The 17,209-nt window shown below is 39.0% G+C and overlaps 1 protein-coding gene across 1 annotated transcript in view; it reads left to right on the forward strand.

Annotated features, from left to right (window-relative positions):
* dis3 (DIS3 exosome endoribonuclease and 3'-5' exoribonuclease) overlaps positions 1-17,209 on the forward strand; it is a 45,662-nt gene that overhangs the window by 3,735 nt on the left and 24,718 nt on the right. The window contains exons 2-9 of the mRNA XM_073028103.1: positions 1,458-1,615; positions 3,403-3,599; positions 4,942-5,015; positions 7,017-7,184; positions 10,382-10,540; positions 12,313-12,426; positions 12,515-12,652; positions 14,362-14,508. Of these exons, the coding sequence (XP_072884204.1) occupies positions 1,458-1,615; positions 3,403-3,599; positions 4,942-5,015; positions 7,017-7,184; positions 10,382-10,540; positions 12,313-12,426; positions 12,515-12,652; positions 14,362-14,508 (1,155 nt within the window). The remainder of the gene's footprint in view (positions 1-1,457; positions 1,616-3,402; positions 3,600-4,941; positions 5,016-7,016; positions 7,185-10,381; positions 10,541-12,312; positions 12,427-12,514; positions 12,653-14,361; positions 14,509-17,209) is intronic.

Here is a 17,209-nt window from a genome sequence, read left to right on the forward strand (position 1 = left end):
ATGATACAATCTTGAGATTCATCTGCTTACAGGCAGCCACAAAAAAAGAAACCGGAAGAATCCAATTTAAAGAAAAGACCAACACCCAATGAGCAGAGATGAAAAAAAAACAAATCATACAAACAGTAAAGGAACCATCAGCAGTCAGAACTAAATTGTGGTATATATATCAATAGAAGAGATTGCCTTGTCAGTTTTTCAAAGTAATTTCTTTAAGTTGTCTCCCACTATGAACTCAGCCTACAATCATTGTCCTTGCTAAACTAGTTCAGTTCTCCATATACATTTTGTACATAAATTTTGTAAGCTTTTTTGTGTAACATTTTGTGGTAGTGATGTGTGAAATTCATGGAGATAAATTTCTCTATCTGGATAGCAGTAACGCAGGCCATACATTGCATCTGACTTAATTTTATTCATATGAATATATATGTTCTCTGTATGAACATGCTGGTATATAAACTCGAGGAAATCTGCAGATGCTGGAAATTCAAGCAACACACACAAAGTGCTGGTGGAACACAGCAGGCCAGGCGGCATTTATAAGGAGAAGCACTGTCGACGTTTTGGGCCGAGACCCTTTGTCAGGACTAACTGAAAGGAAAGATAGTAAGGGATTTGAAAGTAGTGGGGGAAGGGAAATACGAAATGATAGGAGAAGACTGGAGGGGGTGGGGTGAAGCTGAGAGCCGGAAAGGTGATTGGCAAAAGGGATACAGAGCTGGAGAAGGGAAAGGGTCATGGGATGGGAGGCCTATGGAGAACAAAAGGGGGAGGGGAGCACCAGAGGGAGATGGAAAACAGGCAAAGTGATGGGCAGAAAGAGAGGGGGGGAACTAAATATATCAGCGATGGGGTAAGAAGGGGAGGAGAGGCATTAACGGAAGTTAGAAAAATCAATGTTCATGCCATCAGGTTGGAGGCTACCCAGCCGGTATATAAGATGTTGTTCCTCCAACCTGAGTGTGGCTTAATCTTGAGATGTTTTGTCCCCCCTTTTTTTTCCCCTCTCTTTCTGCCCATCACTCTGCCTGTTCTCCATTTCCCTCTGGTGCTCCCCTACCCCCTTCTTTCTCCCTGGGCCTCCCGTCCCATGATCCTTTCCCTTCTCCAGCTCTGTATCCCTTTTGCCAATCATCTTTCCGGCTCTCAGATTCACCCTACCCCCTCCGGTCTTCTCCTATCATTTTGCATTTCCCCTCCCCCTACTACTTTCAAATCCCTTACTATCTTTCAGTTAGTCCTGACGAAGGGTCTCGGCCCGAAATGTCGACAGTGTTTCTCCTTATAGATGCTGCCTGGCCTGCTGTGTTCCACCAGCATTTTGGGTATATAAACACATATTTTCAGTGGCTCCAAATAGTTCTTTTAGAGCTGTATTTGTGTATTTGGGATGGTTATGGCTACATTTAATACAGAACTGTTTGGTTATTATTTTTATTTTAATTTGCTTTTAGATTGATATCCTTGAAGATCCTGCAATCCAGAATGTGATAATCTTGCAGACTGTGTTGCAAGAGATCAGACATCGAAGTGCTCCAGTGTACAAAAGAATTAAGGATGTGATTAACAACCCTGAAAAACATTTTTATACTTTTACAAATGAACATCACAAGTAAGAAATATTAATTATCAATAATGTATAGATATAAATAGCCGACTATATTGCAAATATGGTGTTTTCATGTCTGTAATAAATAAAATTTCATGAAGCAATGTTAAAAGTAGCCACCTAATTTCCTGTACAAAATGGTTCATTGGGAACGTATGCTGCTTTTATTCCCATTTGATCCTTGTAATTCTCAAAAGATGACAATCCAACTACCTTTAGATGCGGTCATATTACGTTATTTTTGTTATATAGGAGGAAGCCATTCAGCCCATTGAGTCTATACCAGCTCTCAGAGCAGTGTAATCCTCCCATTGCTTTCTCTGTAGCCCAGTTCTTTTACTATATCAGAGCACTCAAATGAAACTCACACTATGGTAGGGCAAATGTGCTAACTCTACACACACAGCACTGGAGGTCAAGATTGAACCTTAGCTGCTGGATCAGTGAGAGCAACACTGTCTGTTCCACGAATATACTGCCTATGGAAGTCACTGCGTGGACTTTTGCTGATGGCTCATGTTGGAATTAAAGAATACTGCTTAATCCTTCCCTCTTTTCTTCCTTCATTCTTCTCTTCACCTTCCTTCCCCTCTACCTCTGTCTGTAATTCATTGAAACACTACTTCTGTTGAAGCGACATACTGGAGGAACTCAATGGATCAGGCAGTGTCTATAGAAGACATTTTGGGTTTTCAGCTCTTGCTTCAGTGCTTGTGTGTTGCTCCAGATTTCAAGAATCTGCAGTCACACTAGTCTCAATATTTCTGTTGATAGGTGTATTAATTGTGCAAACCATTCATGAGGGCAACATGTTTTCAGAAGAGAAATTCTCAAATATGCTGTCTTAATCTAATCTGACTTGCTTCATAATAATTACTTCAGAGCAATGTTTGCTATTGGATTATTTTGGGCATCAGTGTGTGTTAATATAATATCAGTGTTGCAGACTGAATAAAGTTACCCCACTAAACCACAAGCATTGTTGAATCATAATGTTAAATTTCAGAAGAAAAAACATCCTGAAGTGATGTCATCACATTCCACAGTCCATACACACAGTGACCAGTTGATAGGTAGAGGAAGTATATTTGTGGTTTTCTGCTCCTGCAGCCCATCCACTTTAAAGTTCATGTGTTTAGACATGGCCTTCTGCAAACCACTGTTGTAAATCATGATTATTTGAGTTACTGTTGCCTTCCTGTCAGCTTGAATCATCTGGTCATTCTTCAACATCTCATTAACTTTTGCCCTCAATACTGCTGCTCTCTTGATGTTTTTTGTTTCTTGCACCATTCTTTGTAAACTAGAGAATATTGTGCATGAAAATCCCAGGAGATTAGCAGTTTCTGAGATACTCAGACCACCCTGTCTAGCACCAATAATCATTCCATGGTCAAAATCATTTAGATCACATTTCTTCCCCATTCTGATGGTTTGGTCTGAACAATAGCTGAACCTCTTGACCATGTCTACTTTTATACATAATGTTGCTGCCACTTGATTGGCTGATTAGATATTTGAATTAACAAAAATATGTACCTAATAAAATGGCCATTGAGTGTGTGGTTACATGAAATTTGATCTGAGTTACTAACAATTGGCATGATGGCGCTTCTGTTCTAGTTATATGGTTTTCTTGCACTGCATTAAGTAAAAAATTCCCACTGCTATTTCTGATAAGTGCTCTTTCAACGAGCATATAGGGAGTAGATGTAGGTATATCTATCTGCTAATGAAAATTGAATATGAATCTGTTTTAAATCTCTAACATGTGTCCTGTTCCTTTTTAGAGATACCTACATAGAACAAGAACAAGGTGAAGGCGCAAATGACAGAAATGATCGAGCAATACGAGTAGCAGTGAAGTGGTATAATGGGCATTTTAAAAAGTCACAGAACAGCAATGTGCATGTACAGGTCATCTTGATAACAAATGATAAAAAGAACAAGGAGCGTGCTGTTGAAGATGGCTTGGTTGCATTCACTTGTAAGTATGGCTTCTGAATTTTTACTTATTGAGGTATAGCATGGAATAGATCCTTCCGGCCCTTCGGAATCTCCGATGTAATCCTGGCCTAATCACAAGACAATTTACAATGATCAGTAACCAACTAGTAAATGTTTGGACTGCGCCAGGAAACTGGTGCAACCCGAGGAAGCTCGTGCAGTCCTGATGAGAATATACAAACTCCTTACAGACAGTGACGAGAATTGAACCTAGGTCGCCTGTACTGTAAAGTGTTGTGCTAACCACTATGCAACCATGCTGCCCCAGTTAGAGGCTGAATGTCCGGAGAAAATCTGTAGGCTAACCCCACTGACGAATTATTAGAAATCCATATAAATGCTGCTTGTAAAATGTGATATGTACTTTCGGAAAGGACAACACAGTGAGCAGTTTTCTCACTTATGTGAAATAGACCAAGAGTACCAAAAACTTAGACACAGTTCACACACCAAAAATATTTTCTTTGAGAAAAGTTAACATAATGACTACCTCTTTTAATACCCTCTGTTGGTTCAATGTGTAACTCACCCTTAAGTGTATGACCTATGGAGCTGTGTCATTTATTCCAATTTAAGACATCTGTGCACCTTTCACATAGTACATTAACTTGTGGTATATCCACAAGTGTGCGATATGTATATCCCATGTGTGAAGAATGATTTTTAGGTGCATGAAGAACTTTGTTATTACTGTCAGGACAAGAGAGTTACAGTTTGTAATTATTTACATAAACAGTGTTAATGATTTTCAAATATGTTAATTCATGGAATAAGGAGCAATTAAAGTCTTTTTTTGATAATACATAGTCATAATCTAAAATGCTTTTGTAGTTCAAGTACTTTATTGAAGCAATTAAAACTAAGTGGGGTCCACAGACCCCTCAGTTAATGCTAAGGCTCCATGGCGTAAGAAGGGTTGGGAACCCTTGCTGTAGAACATCCTTAGGTTAGTAATGGAAAATATATTGTAGTATTTCACTTTTTAAAACTGAGAAATGGGGTCTCTATCATTCATATTAACTTATGATGAATATGGAACGGATGTTTTAATAGTGAATGCTTTTATCAAGTTATAACAATACAGTTCTTGCCAAGTTTCGTCCATTTAAGATTTTAGGATGTAAAGGGAATCAAGGGATATGAGGTAAATATGGGAAAATTTTATTAAGGTAAAAAAAATAGCTACAATCTTATTGATCGGTGGAGAAGGCACAAGTTGCTCTGGTTTTTGTTTCCAATATCCTTATTCTTTCATGGGTTTAGATTATAACTCTGTATGGCTCAGTAATGAACACTTTTTCCCCATTATGTCTTGCTTTTAGGTGAAGAATATATCAAAAGTTTGGCTGGAAATCCAGAGCTAATTGATAGGCTGGCTTGTATTTCTGATAATAGTGTAAGTACGTTCCAAAAAAATTGCATTAAGTTGCAGGAAAGGGTTTAAATCTTTGGTACTGTCCTGAGGAATCTTATTTGGCTATTAAAAATGTTCCTATCAGTATTACAAGTAGTATGATACTAATATTGCATATTTGACCATAATATATCTTTAGTTCACACTTAGGCTGACAGAAATGGAGCAATAGAATTTATAATTGGCACAGTAGTTGTCACTTTGTACGTAAAATATAAGTAAAGGAAAATTATAAATGAATGTTAAAACAAAGTTTTGATGTTCACAGAGCCCTCTAGAGTCAGAGAATTGTACAGCATAGAAATTGGCACTTCCACTTGTTACGTACCCTGTAATGGGTTAAAAAGAATCAGCAGAAATGGACACACCTGGAGTCTGAGTCTTCCATTATAAACTCTATTTTATTAGTAACTGTGTGAATAAAGTAATATAAAACAAGATAAGGTAAACAGGTTAGCAAAATATATGCAAAAATGTAGGTGAGTAATAAGGTTCCCAAGCTTCTCCAGCTCAGGTGATTAGCTGATACAGTCTTATGGTGGTATGGTAAGTAATCAGTTCATTTCTGGAATTTGATTTGAGTGGAGTTGGAGAGAGAGAGAGAGAGATAGTTGGTTTATCTTGCAATGCTGATGCCGATCCTCCACATCATCCTCCTTGCTTCCGAAACTTATTTAAAGTCACCAACTTGTGACCACAGAAAGGGGACCGTTTCCATGGTAATGCTATCAACCCAGGCCAGGGTTAAACACACCGATAGTGCTCCACCGGTCACTCCTTTGTCCACACTGTGAGCAAAAACCCCACCCTTGTCATGGACACACAAAGCTCACCAGTGTCCTCCTTGCCTCTGGCGTCGTGTGTCTGATTAAAAAGTCGGCTGACCTTGCATATATCTCCAAGTGCTGAACACGAGCTGTCCATCATATAACTCCACCTTTCAGTTTCCAAGGCAACTCACAGGCTCTCTCTCCCTGCTGCTGAATTAGCACACAAGCTGTTCGCTCCTTCGCTCTCTCTTAAAGGAACAGTCCACTATAATATAATCCTTCAGATCTCGTTGTACACTGAACTTGGCAATGTGGACTGTGATGTCTGTGTATACATTTGCCTACGTTTGGACCATATCCCTCTACATATCCAAGTGTTTTAAACACCATGGTAATATCTGCCTCTATAACTTCTGGCAGATGTTTAACATCCCCACCACCCTCCGTGTGTTGCTCTTCTGCTCCCTGCTCTTCAGATCCCTTTAAATTTATTCTTTCTCACCTCAAACCTACATCGTTTAGGTTTAGACAGGCACAAGGTAAAAGACTCTTCAATGCACTTTACAATTTTATTAACTTTAACAAGGTTGCCCCTAAGCCACCTAGATTCCAGCAAGAATAAACCCAACTTGTCCAATTTCACCTTGTAAGTAAATCCTACATTCTAAGAAAAATTCCAGTGAATCTTGTTGCACTCTTTTATTACTTTTATCTCTTTCCTGTATTGTGACCTGATCTGAACATAATAGTCCCGAGTGCAGACTGACCCATGTTACAGCTGCAGTATGACATCCCAGTGATAAAGCAAAGACAAAATGATGATTGATGTTAGCCATTTTAATAAGCTGTTGCCTTTGAATGTGCTTTGAAGCACATGCCACCCACCTTTTACAGCTAAGGAAGATGTTGCTTGGGCATTTTCCTGAACTACTGAAATTCTTGTTACATTGCTGCATGATCCTGTTAAGTTGGACAAATTTAGTCTGTTAACTAATGGTGATAGATGCCAAATCAGTATGTGGGGATATGCAACAAATAGGAAAGTTTCTGTAAATTTATCATCGTCGCTTTCCATTGAATGGTGTTTCTTTTGGGGCACAGAATAAAATCATGTGAACTAATGTGATGTACAATATTAGGAATTCAAAGTCATTTCCTCATTTATATAGAGTGTGTGTAATGTAATCACAATCAAACTTTTGTTTCATTGTAGAAAGAAATAGAGAGTGGTAAGCTGCTTTTTGCAGAACATTTACCTCTGTCCAAAATACAACAAGGTTTGAAGTCTAATTCTTACCTTCAAGGGACCTTTCGAGCCAACAGAGACAACTACCTGGAAGCTACAGTCTGTGTCCATGGTGAAGAAGGAAAAAGCAAAGAGGTGAATGTTTCTTTGGATCCCTTCATTCCAATTCTTAATTTTAAGGGAAATGGATTATTACTTTTGGTTTCTGAGGGATTTTGGTGGAAGTCTGGGTTAAAACTTCAATCCTTTTGAATTTAGTTCAGTGAAAATATATTGCCTTTGGCTGCAAGGATTGAACATCAGTGGTTGTTGACAGTCTTAAGCTCACTTCTAAATGATCAATCCCATGATATAAAGTATTGTTCCTGTTTTTTCACATTACTGAAAAAATTTAGATTGGAGCAAAAAGATGCTTGGAGGTAAGTGGCTTTATATGGGGAAACATACATAACAGCCTTTTCCAGTGGATATTCTTGGAAATTTTACTGTTTTTTAAAAACTTTTTCTGTTGTAGAGAGTTCCAATTCATTTTAACCAAATTATTTCTTCACATATCATTTACTGGTGCCGGGATTCCGTATCTTGCCATTGGTTTGTGCCCATTTTATTTTGCTGATTTGATAAGTTGTATTTTTTGTGTACTGAAAGAGTCCATTTCCTTAGTTACAATTTCTTTCCTTACTGAGGTATGGTCTCTACAGAAACCTTCAATCAGATGTTGGTTTTGAACTTGCGTATATTTTTTGTTATTGTTGCATTTTTGTACAGATTGTATGCCACTCTTTATTTGTTCATTCCTGGCATATCCAAGATAGAATACAGTGTTGTAGAATGAAACATCTATATTTTCAGATTCCTAAGAGCATTTCATCATTCTGTGACATTCCTTCTTTTCCTTACAATATCAGGTGTATTTTGCCAAATAATTAAGATGCCTGGTCACAAAGTATATGGTTAGATATTCTGACCTGGTAATCAAGTTCACTGGTATTGAAGCCTGATGTTTTTGATCTAAAATTCTTTGGAAATCAAGAATGAGACATAAAACTTGTCGCTCACAATCTTTTATTAAGTGTTACAAGAATAAAGAACGAGGGAAGGAAGATAAACAGGAGGGTGAGAGGAAGAGTGAGAAAGGGGTGAAAAGACCTTAGTGGCAGGGAAAAGAACAGAGAAGAGACTAAAAGACAGAGACTGATCCAATGTGATCTGGTCTTATTACCAGACTGCTGCTTCCATTCAATTTCCATAGATAACAGTTAACCAATGAGATGGTCCCTATCAAGTAATGTAATATCCACCTCTGGAACTAAGAAATGCAACCACTACAAAACACTCTGATCAATTATGTATAAATAGATAATTATAGAAAAATACAAACGAGGTTAAGAAAGTTTAAAAAAAAACCATTATACAGTCCAATCTAATACAAGTCAGATTTCTTACAATATTTGTTGTTATCCTTTGATCAGTGTGCATTAGTTCTGGCAGTGCATGCATATATGTATTCAGATTAGTTTTATTTGCTTTTATAGTTAACTGGTTTAATAATAACTAACCAAAATATTATTTGAAAAAAAACCATTTTGAGTTCAGTTTTTTCAATATTTGTTGCTGTCTTATGGGAAAGATGGTTGGGGGACAAAATCAAATAGAAATTATATCTTTAGAATTCAGTTCTATCAATTCACCACCTAGTACCAAGCCAATAGTAATTTTAATGGCTATATTCACTTCAAATGTCTCCTAATCTATAAATTCATGCTGTCAGTACTTAATAGAAACAAATACAAGGAATAGTAATGAACAGAACTTCTGCAAGGCAAGACAAAGTTTCCTTAATGTGGATTATCTACATTGTCTTATGCTTATCATTTTCATTGACAGAGTACCTGTTTTATTCCTTTCTGATCATCAGGTTTTACTGATGGCACTTGACACTGATCTTTCTCCGTGGCTTGTCATGTTCCCCTTTTTTCAAATGGGAAATTCTTGGATAGACCTACCATAATGGTTCTTTACCAACTGAAAAATTAACCTGTGTCACATACATAGTTTTGCCAAATGAGATCGAAACATAATCATTTGCCACTCCTCACCAATATACAAACATCGTAGTATTCCGTGAGGATGCAAGTTAATGATTAATTTGTTGATAATTCTGAGAGCTAGTTTTCTTTGACAGTGTCAGAAGACATTTCAGGCTGTTGCTTCAGTTGCACTTCCACCAACAGAAAACACGTTCATCTGATGACATTTGCTACCAACTAACTGGGGTCTTGTGGCCTATTATGATGGTCTTTTCTGTTCTATGCTTTATTCCTTCCTCTACAGTCTCCCCATATGACAGTCTAATTATTTCAAGAAGCTGAGAAAAAGTATCACAAAAGCAAATAGTGAACAGCTAAAGTGAAAACAAAATAGAGAATCAAGTATGTTTTTAGTAATAGTCACACAAGAATGAACGTGGAGTAGTTGTTAGAAATAAGTAAAGGAAGGTGGCATGAATAAGGGTGCCTAAGCTCATTTTCACGAAGAAGGTGATATATAAAGCACACATTGTTAAAAATGCAAGTGAAAAAGTCTTAGGTTAGAGGAGAATCAGTGCACTATAACTGGATCTCATCAAGTCCAAGCAGACAGACTCTTTAACTGAGTCCTGAGCTTTAGTGCTGTCATTTTTAAAGAGTTGGTCTGTCCTGAGTCCAGAACTTGAAAATGAGAAGTGGGAACTAAGCACCCAATAACCTGCTTAGATAATTTTTATAGCCACAAGAAATTCTGCAGATGCTGGACACCTGGAGTACCACACACAAAATGTCGGAGGACCACAGCAGGTTAGGCAGCAACTATGGAAAGGAAGGAAGAGCCCCAAAATCTTTTCCATTGATGCTGCCTGACCTGCTGAGTTTCTCTAGCATTTTGTGTGTTTCTCTAGATTTTTTTTAAATTATCCACATGGATGGTTTGATGCTCAGGTCTGATTACTGCTGAGAAAATAAAAGTCTGATGGGGTGAAAGACAGATCTATTGTTTGTTTTAAAAGAAAATGCCTTGTTGAGTGATGGTGAAAAAATCCCCTTTATAGCTCTACTAGCAAACAAAGTATTTAATATCAATTTCTTGTGGGTTCAAAATTATAAATGGATGTCAAAGATTATTTTTCCTAGTTTAGCAAGTAATGTTTAATGGCTTCTCTAGGCTGTCTTTAACTGAATATTAACAAAGTAATAAAATCTAATGTGTAGCATACAGTATTAATTGATCAAACACAAAAAAGTAACTGAGAAACATGGTGGGGCAAAATAATATTAAATTTTGTTTTATTTCAGATTTTTATTCAGGGGTTGAAGAATCTTAATCGTGCTATCCATGAAGATGTAGTAGCTGTAGAATTGTTACCCCAAGAGATGTGGATTGCACCATCAGCAGTTGTAATTCAGGATGAAGGACAAGTTGAAGAGGATGGAGAAGATCAGCAAGAACATCTTGTAAGGTTTAATGTTGTACTCTTGTACTGCTTAGTTTCTGTAGCTTAGAAAGTAGGCATTACGATAATAAGAGTCTAATTCAGCCAAATTTGCTTATAACTGGAAGTAAAAGATACAAATAATGGTAGTTTTTAAAAATGTAAACAGGTAATTATCTTGTAATTATTTGAGGTAGAGCTAGTGGGGGTAAAGGGGTTTGTCCGATGGTTGTGGTGAGCAGTGAAATTGAGACCATGTATTTTTGAATGTTCAAAAGATCGATTTTTGTTTTGGATGAAAGTAGACAAAACGATGCCATAGATTTTCCAGTCAGCAGCAAATGACGTGGCGCTCACCGTGCGTTAAACATTTTCTCACCAAATTCTCATCGGGAGGTTTTATCCATGCCAAAGAAGCCTATGGTGACAAAGGCATCACACAAATTAAAGTTTATGTTTCATTGTCATTCAACCCTACATATGAATACAGCCAAATGAAACAGTGTTCCTCCAGGACCAAGGTGTAAAACACAGTACCATACAGTCACACACAGCACAAGGCACAAATAGCACATATAATTACAATAGCAGTAAAACATGCAGTCACAAATATAGTAATAAGTCCCTGAATATCATGGCCTATAAATTGATGGTGCAAGGGATGTTGTTCTGGAGCAAGAACAAGCCCACAGTAGTCCTCATCAGTCCTCATCTCACGGTAGTGCAGGAGCAGATGAACTCCAGTTTGTCTACCACTGAGCGAACTCTGGAGGGCAGCACTGACCAGTCCCCAACTCAGCATGGATGCCTGCTGCACCTCACCACCTCCAGAGTCTCACACCCCTGGGCACTGCAGTAGATGACCCCACGGCATGATCGCCTTGGCACGCAGCTCCACTGCTGTTGCTCTTGCCAATGAACTAGTGAACCGGATTTGCATCATTCTGCATTACCAGTGTCCAACAGGGTTTTGTGACCCCAAGAAAAATATCCAAGTCAATCATTTACACCGTTTGTTGGACCGCACCCCACCTCTGACACCTTCCTCCTAGGGCTGCTGGAGTAGACAGTAATACACTTTGCAACAAATCCGGCTCGCCTGCTATCGAGCAGCATGCTGGTGGGGTAGGCCTACAGTACTTAATGTTCCTGATATCCAGCAGTGTCTTGCAATAGTAAAAAAAGGATGAAGAACTGTGCCTTTGTTTGGACGCAGAGTGGCTGCTGCGACCAAGCACACCACCATCTTACCTGGAGACACAGGCTATATTACACCAAGCTGTTGGAAAGGAACTCTATCATTAGACTGCTAATAACGTATAATGTTTATAAATATCCCTGCATTCAGAAACATTTAAGAACAATTAAGAATTGATTATTAAATCTGTGAAAACAATAACATAGAAACTGAAAGGCTTAAAGTCATTTTATAACACCTCTAATCAGTAAAGATCATTAAAAACAATTCAACTGTTTTAAGTATAATTATTTCAGAATTTTAGGTCAGGTGGCTGTTGCTGTTAAATGCATTCTAATTGTCATTTGATTTGCCCAATTAGTAAGTTTCTACCACTTGGAATTCTGCACCATTATATTATTTATCTTTTGACATTACCCATAAGGTAGAAATGGCATGTTTTTGGAAACTTATTCAGTGTATTCATTTGCCTGCAAAATATTTTTGCATGAAAATAGCTTGAATGAGAAAATTTCATTCATCTTTTGTTCTGATACAGAGCACTATTACAAAAGTTGATAATGTACAATTTAAAAAATTTTCATTCCCTCTTTAAGCTGAAGAAAGTTACAACTAAGAATGTTTCAAAGCCAACGGGTAAAGTTGTTGGAATAATTAAAAGGAACTGGAGACCATACTGTGGCATGATTTCAAAATCAGAAATTAAAGAGGTGAGCTTAATATGGTTAATATTATTAAGTGATAATCATAAATAGAAGTATGAATCTCTATTATCCATATTCTTATCTATATTTCAAGTCAACAAGACATTTGTTCACACCGGCAGACCGCAGGATTCCTAGGATTCGAATAGAAACACGACAGGCTGCTGCACTTGAGAAGCACAGAATAATTGTTGTAATTGATGGTTGGCCAAGAAGTTCTCGCTATCCCAATGTAAGTTATCAGTTATGGCCTGCTTTTTATTTCACTTAAGCAAAGATTATAGTCATAGGCAAAATAATATATTAAGGAGAATATCTGCAGATGCTGGAAATTCAAGCCACATACGCAAAATGCTGGAGGAACTCAGCAAGTAAGGCAACATCTATAGAAAAGAGTATAGTTGACTTTTCATGCCTAGACCCTTTAGCAGGACTGGAGAAAATAAGATGAAGAGTAGCTTCATTTTTTTCTCCAGTCCTGCTGAAGGGTGTTGGTCAGAAACATTGACTGTACTCTTTCCCATAGACACTGCCTGTCCTGAGTTCCTGCAGCATCTTTTGTGTGTTGTTAAGGATCAAGCTTGACCAGCGCAGTGTGTATAGACAGTTGGATAAAACTCAAGCAGTGGGTGCCATCCTTAATATTTAGAAAGTTATAATGATTCAGAGTGTACAAAATTATAACTAAAAATAATGATTTTTATTTTGTATTCATAACAGCCATACCAGACAAGCAACAACTGTTATGAATATGAAACAAAATACTAAAATCCTTGATAATTAAAGGATGAACAGTCATAAGATAATTGGTACTGTATTATATGGTCTTACTGGTTATTTATCAAAATGGAAGACATGTAATTTTTCATATTGCATACTGTAACATCTTCACATGACCATCTGCCTTGTCCCTATACATTCACTTCACCAGTCTATACCCCAAGGCCTTTTTGCATCTTCCTCATAGTTCAAAACCACTTGGTTTTGTATCATGAGCAAATCTGAATGTATTACTTTGATCTCCTCATCCACATCATTGCTGAAGATTTTGAACAGCTTGCATTCCAGCACCATTACCTACATGACTTCACTGGTCTTAGTCTCTAACCTGAAGTTAACTCTTATTCTTCCATTCTGTTTTCTGTTTGTTAAATAGTCATCCTCCTTTTACATCATATTCATCCATAGTCTTCACTGGGACTCTGGTATATTACAGAAATCCCCAGTATAAGGATAAAATTGTATATCTGATTTAAAAGAAGTTTGTAATTATTTCTTCAGCGTGTGTTTCCTGCAGGCATTCCCATTTTGTCCCATACTGGCCACTGCAAATTGCCCCAGTCTATGACTGAGTGGTTGAATCTGTGAGGAGTATATATTATGGGGAGAATTAGTGGGGAATGAAATTGTCCTGTATGCTAGCATACACTCCATGGACCAAAATGGCCTCTTCCTATGTCACCAAGAATCATGGTAATATTGGTAAAAGCAGGTGTTCAGAAGTTGTAATTTGAAATGGGCATCTGATGCATGTATGAATTTCTTATCTGCACAGTTGTTTAGTTAACTGACAGCATTAACAAATGTAGCTGTGCCAACCCACTTGATCTGAATTTTGGTTCCTGTCTACATTGTTCTCTGGTCAAATTTTCCATCTAAAATTGAAAATTCAACCATAGTCTATATGTATTGGATCAGTAACTCCCAGCAGTAAGAATATCTGGTTAGGCTTTTGCAATAGATGTATATGGCTCTACAGTTCTCAATGCTGACATTTACTGTCCAGTTGCATGCTTGCATCATAGCTGCCTCGGGCAGGTACTAGAATATGCTTGTTCTATTAGAATCATTGCCCTCCGAGGCTCTGAGGTCAGGAGGGAGGAAAGAAAATGGGCAATGCAGTGTAATCTAAAAAGAACACTTTGTGATGGATTTTTACAGGGCCACTTTGTCAAAACTCTAGGAAATGCTGGTGATAAAGAAACAGAAACTGAAGTTCTTCTCTTGGAGCATGATGTCCCACATCAGCCTTTCTCACAGGCTGTTCTTAGCTTTCTGCCTAAGATGCCTTGGGGAATCACAGAACAGGTAAAATATCAGATGTTACATGATTTATTATTTCTAAAATTATTGTTATGGAATAATTTTCATGATTTTGAAAGCAAAGAGAAAAACTCAAGTTATTTTGCCAATTTGATGCAAGTGTAGATAGAGGTGTGTCATTTTTGGTCAGTTGAGTAAAGCTCAATTGTGGATGTTGGGCTAAAATGGGCCAAGGTAGCTGCAACCAAGGTTTTAAAAAAAGGAACTATCCATCTGTTTTTAAAAAATCTTGAATTTTAATGAATGCATTTTGTAGTTGGATGTCATAAACTCAACAGAGTGGACTAGAATACAATTATACAAATAGAATGGAAAATGTAAAAAATATCTAAGTAATTTTTAAGTAGTTCTGTATGATACATAAAATGTATTTAACAGAAAAAGATACATCACAGCTTCTGGGAAACATAATTGTCTGAAGAACAAGAAAGTGCCTTCTGATGAACTCCATCTGTGCTTATGGAAAGTATCTTGTGTATTATAACAGCTTAATCCTGACATCCTATATATTCTGCTGAAACACAAAAACATAAAACAGATATGCAGATGCTGGAAATTCAAGCAACACACACAAAATGCTGGTGGAACACAGCAGGCCAGGCAGCATCTATAAGGAGAAGCATTGTCGACGTTTCGGGCCGAGACCCTTCGGCAGGACCAACTAACAGAAAAGATAGTAAGAGATTTGAAAGTAGCAGAGGGAGGGGGAAATGTGAAATGATAGGAGAAGAACGGAGGGAGTGGGGTGAAGCTGAGAGCCAGACAGGTGATTGGCAAAAGGGATACAGAACTGGAAAAGGGAAAAGATCATTGGACGGGAGGCCTAGGGAAAAAGAAAGGGGGAGGGGAGCACCAGAGGGAGATGGAGAACAGGCAGAGTGATGGGCAGAAAGAGAGAAAAAAAAATAGGGGGAAAAAAACTAAATATATCAGGAATGGGGTAAGAAGGGGAGGAGGGGCATTAACGGAAGTTAGAGAGGTCAATGTTTATGCCATCAGGTTGGAGGCTACCCAGCCGGTATATAAGGTGTTGTTCCTCCAACCTGAGTGTGGCTTCATCTTGACAGTAGAGGAGGCCGTGGATAGACATATCAGAATGGGAATGGGACGTAGAATTGAAATGTGTGGCCACTGGGAGATCCTGCTTTCTCTGGCGGACAGAGCGTAGGTGTTCAGCGAAACGGTCTCCCAGTCTACGTCGGGTCTCACCAATATATAAAAGGCCACATCGGGAGCACCGGACGCAGGATACCACACCAGCCGACTCACAGGTGAAGTGTCACCTCACCTGGAAGGACTGTCTGGGGCCCTGAATGGTGGTGAGGGAGGAAGTGTAAGGGCAGGTGTAGCACTTGTTCCGCTTACAAGGATAAGTGCCAGGAGGGAGATCGGTGTGAAGGGATGGGGGGGGGGGGGGGGGGGAACAAATGGACAAGGTAGTCGCGTAGGGAGTGATCCCTGCGGAAAGCAGAAAGAGGCGGGAGGGAAAGATGTGCTTGGTAGTGGGATCCCGTTGGAGGTGGTATAAGTTACGGAGAATTATACATTGGACCCGGAGGCTGGTGGGGTGGTAGGTGAGGACCAGGGGAACCCTTTCCCGAGTGGGGTGGTGGGCAGATGGGGTGAGGGCAGATGTGTGGGAAATGGGAGAGATGCGTTTGTGGGCAGAGTTGATGGTGGAAGAAGGGAAGCCCCTTTGTTTAGAAAAGGAAGACATCTCCTTCGTCCTGGAATGAAAAGCCTCATGCTGAGAGCAGATGTGGCAAAGACGGAGGAATTGTGAGAAGGGGATAGCATTTTTGCAAGAGCCAGGATGGGAAGAGGAATAGTCCAGGTAGCTGTTAGAGTCTGTAGGCTTATAGTAGATATCAGTAGATAAGCCGTCTCCAGAGATGGAGACAGAAAGATCAAGAAAGGGGAGGGAGGTGTTAGAAATGGACCAGGTAAATTTGAGGGCAGGATGAAAGTTGGAGGCAAAGTTAATGAAGTCAACAAGCTCAGCATGGGTGCAGGAGGCAGTGCCAATGCAGTCGTCGATGTAGCAAAGGAAAAGAGGGGGACGGATACCCATATAGGCTTGGAACATGGACTGTCCACAAAGCCAACAAAAAGGCAGGCATAACTGGGACCCATGCCGGTGCCCATGGCTACCTACACCTTTAGTTTAGAGGAAATGGGAGGAGCCGAAGGAGAAATTATTGAGAGTAAGAACTAATTCCGCTAGACGGAGGAGAGTGGTGGTAGAGGGGAATTGGTTAGGTCTGGAATCCAAAAAGAAGCGGAGAGCTTTGAGACTTTTCTGGTGGGGGATGGAGGTATATAGGGACTAGACGTCCATGGTGAAAATAAGGCGGTGGGGGCCAGGGAACTTAAAATCATTGAAAAAATTCAACGTGTAAGAAGTGTCACGAACATAGGTGGGAAAGGTTTGAACAAGGGGGGATAAAACAGTGTCAAGGTATGCAGAAATTAGTTTGGTGGTGCAGGAGCAAGCTGAGACAGTGGGTCTACCTGGACAGGCAGGTTTGTGGATCTTGGGTAGGAGGTAGAAACGGGAAGTGTGGAGTGTGGGAACTATGAGGTTGGTGGCAGTGGATGGGAGATCCCCAGAGTTGATAAGGTTGGTGATGGTATAGGAGACTGTGGCCTGGTGCTCCTTAGTGGGTAAAACAGATTAGTTAGTAAA

The sequence above is a fragment of the Hemitrygon akajei genome, chromosome 2, assembly GCF_048418815.1.
Source record: "Hemitrygon akajei chromosome 2, sHemAka1.3, whole genome shotgun sequence".
In the NCBI taxonomy this organism is placed as follows: Eukaryota; Metazoa; Chordata; class Chondrichthyes; order Myliobatiformes; family Dasyatidae; genus Hemitrygon; species Hemitrygon akajei.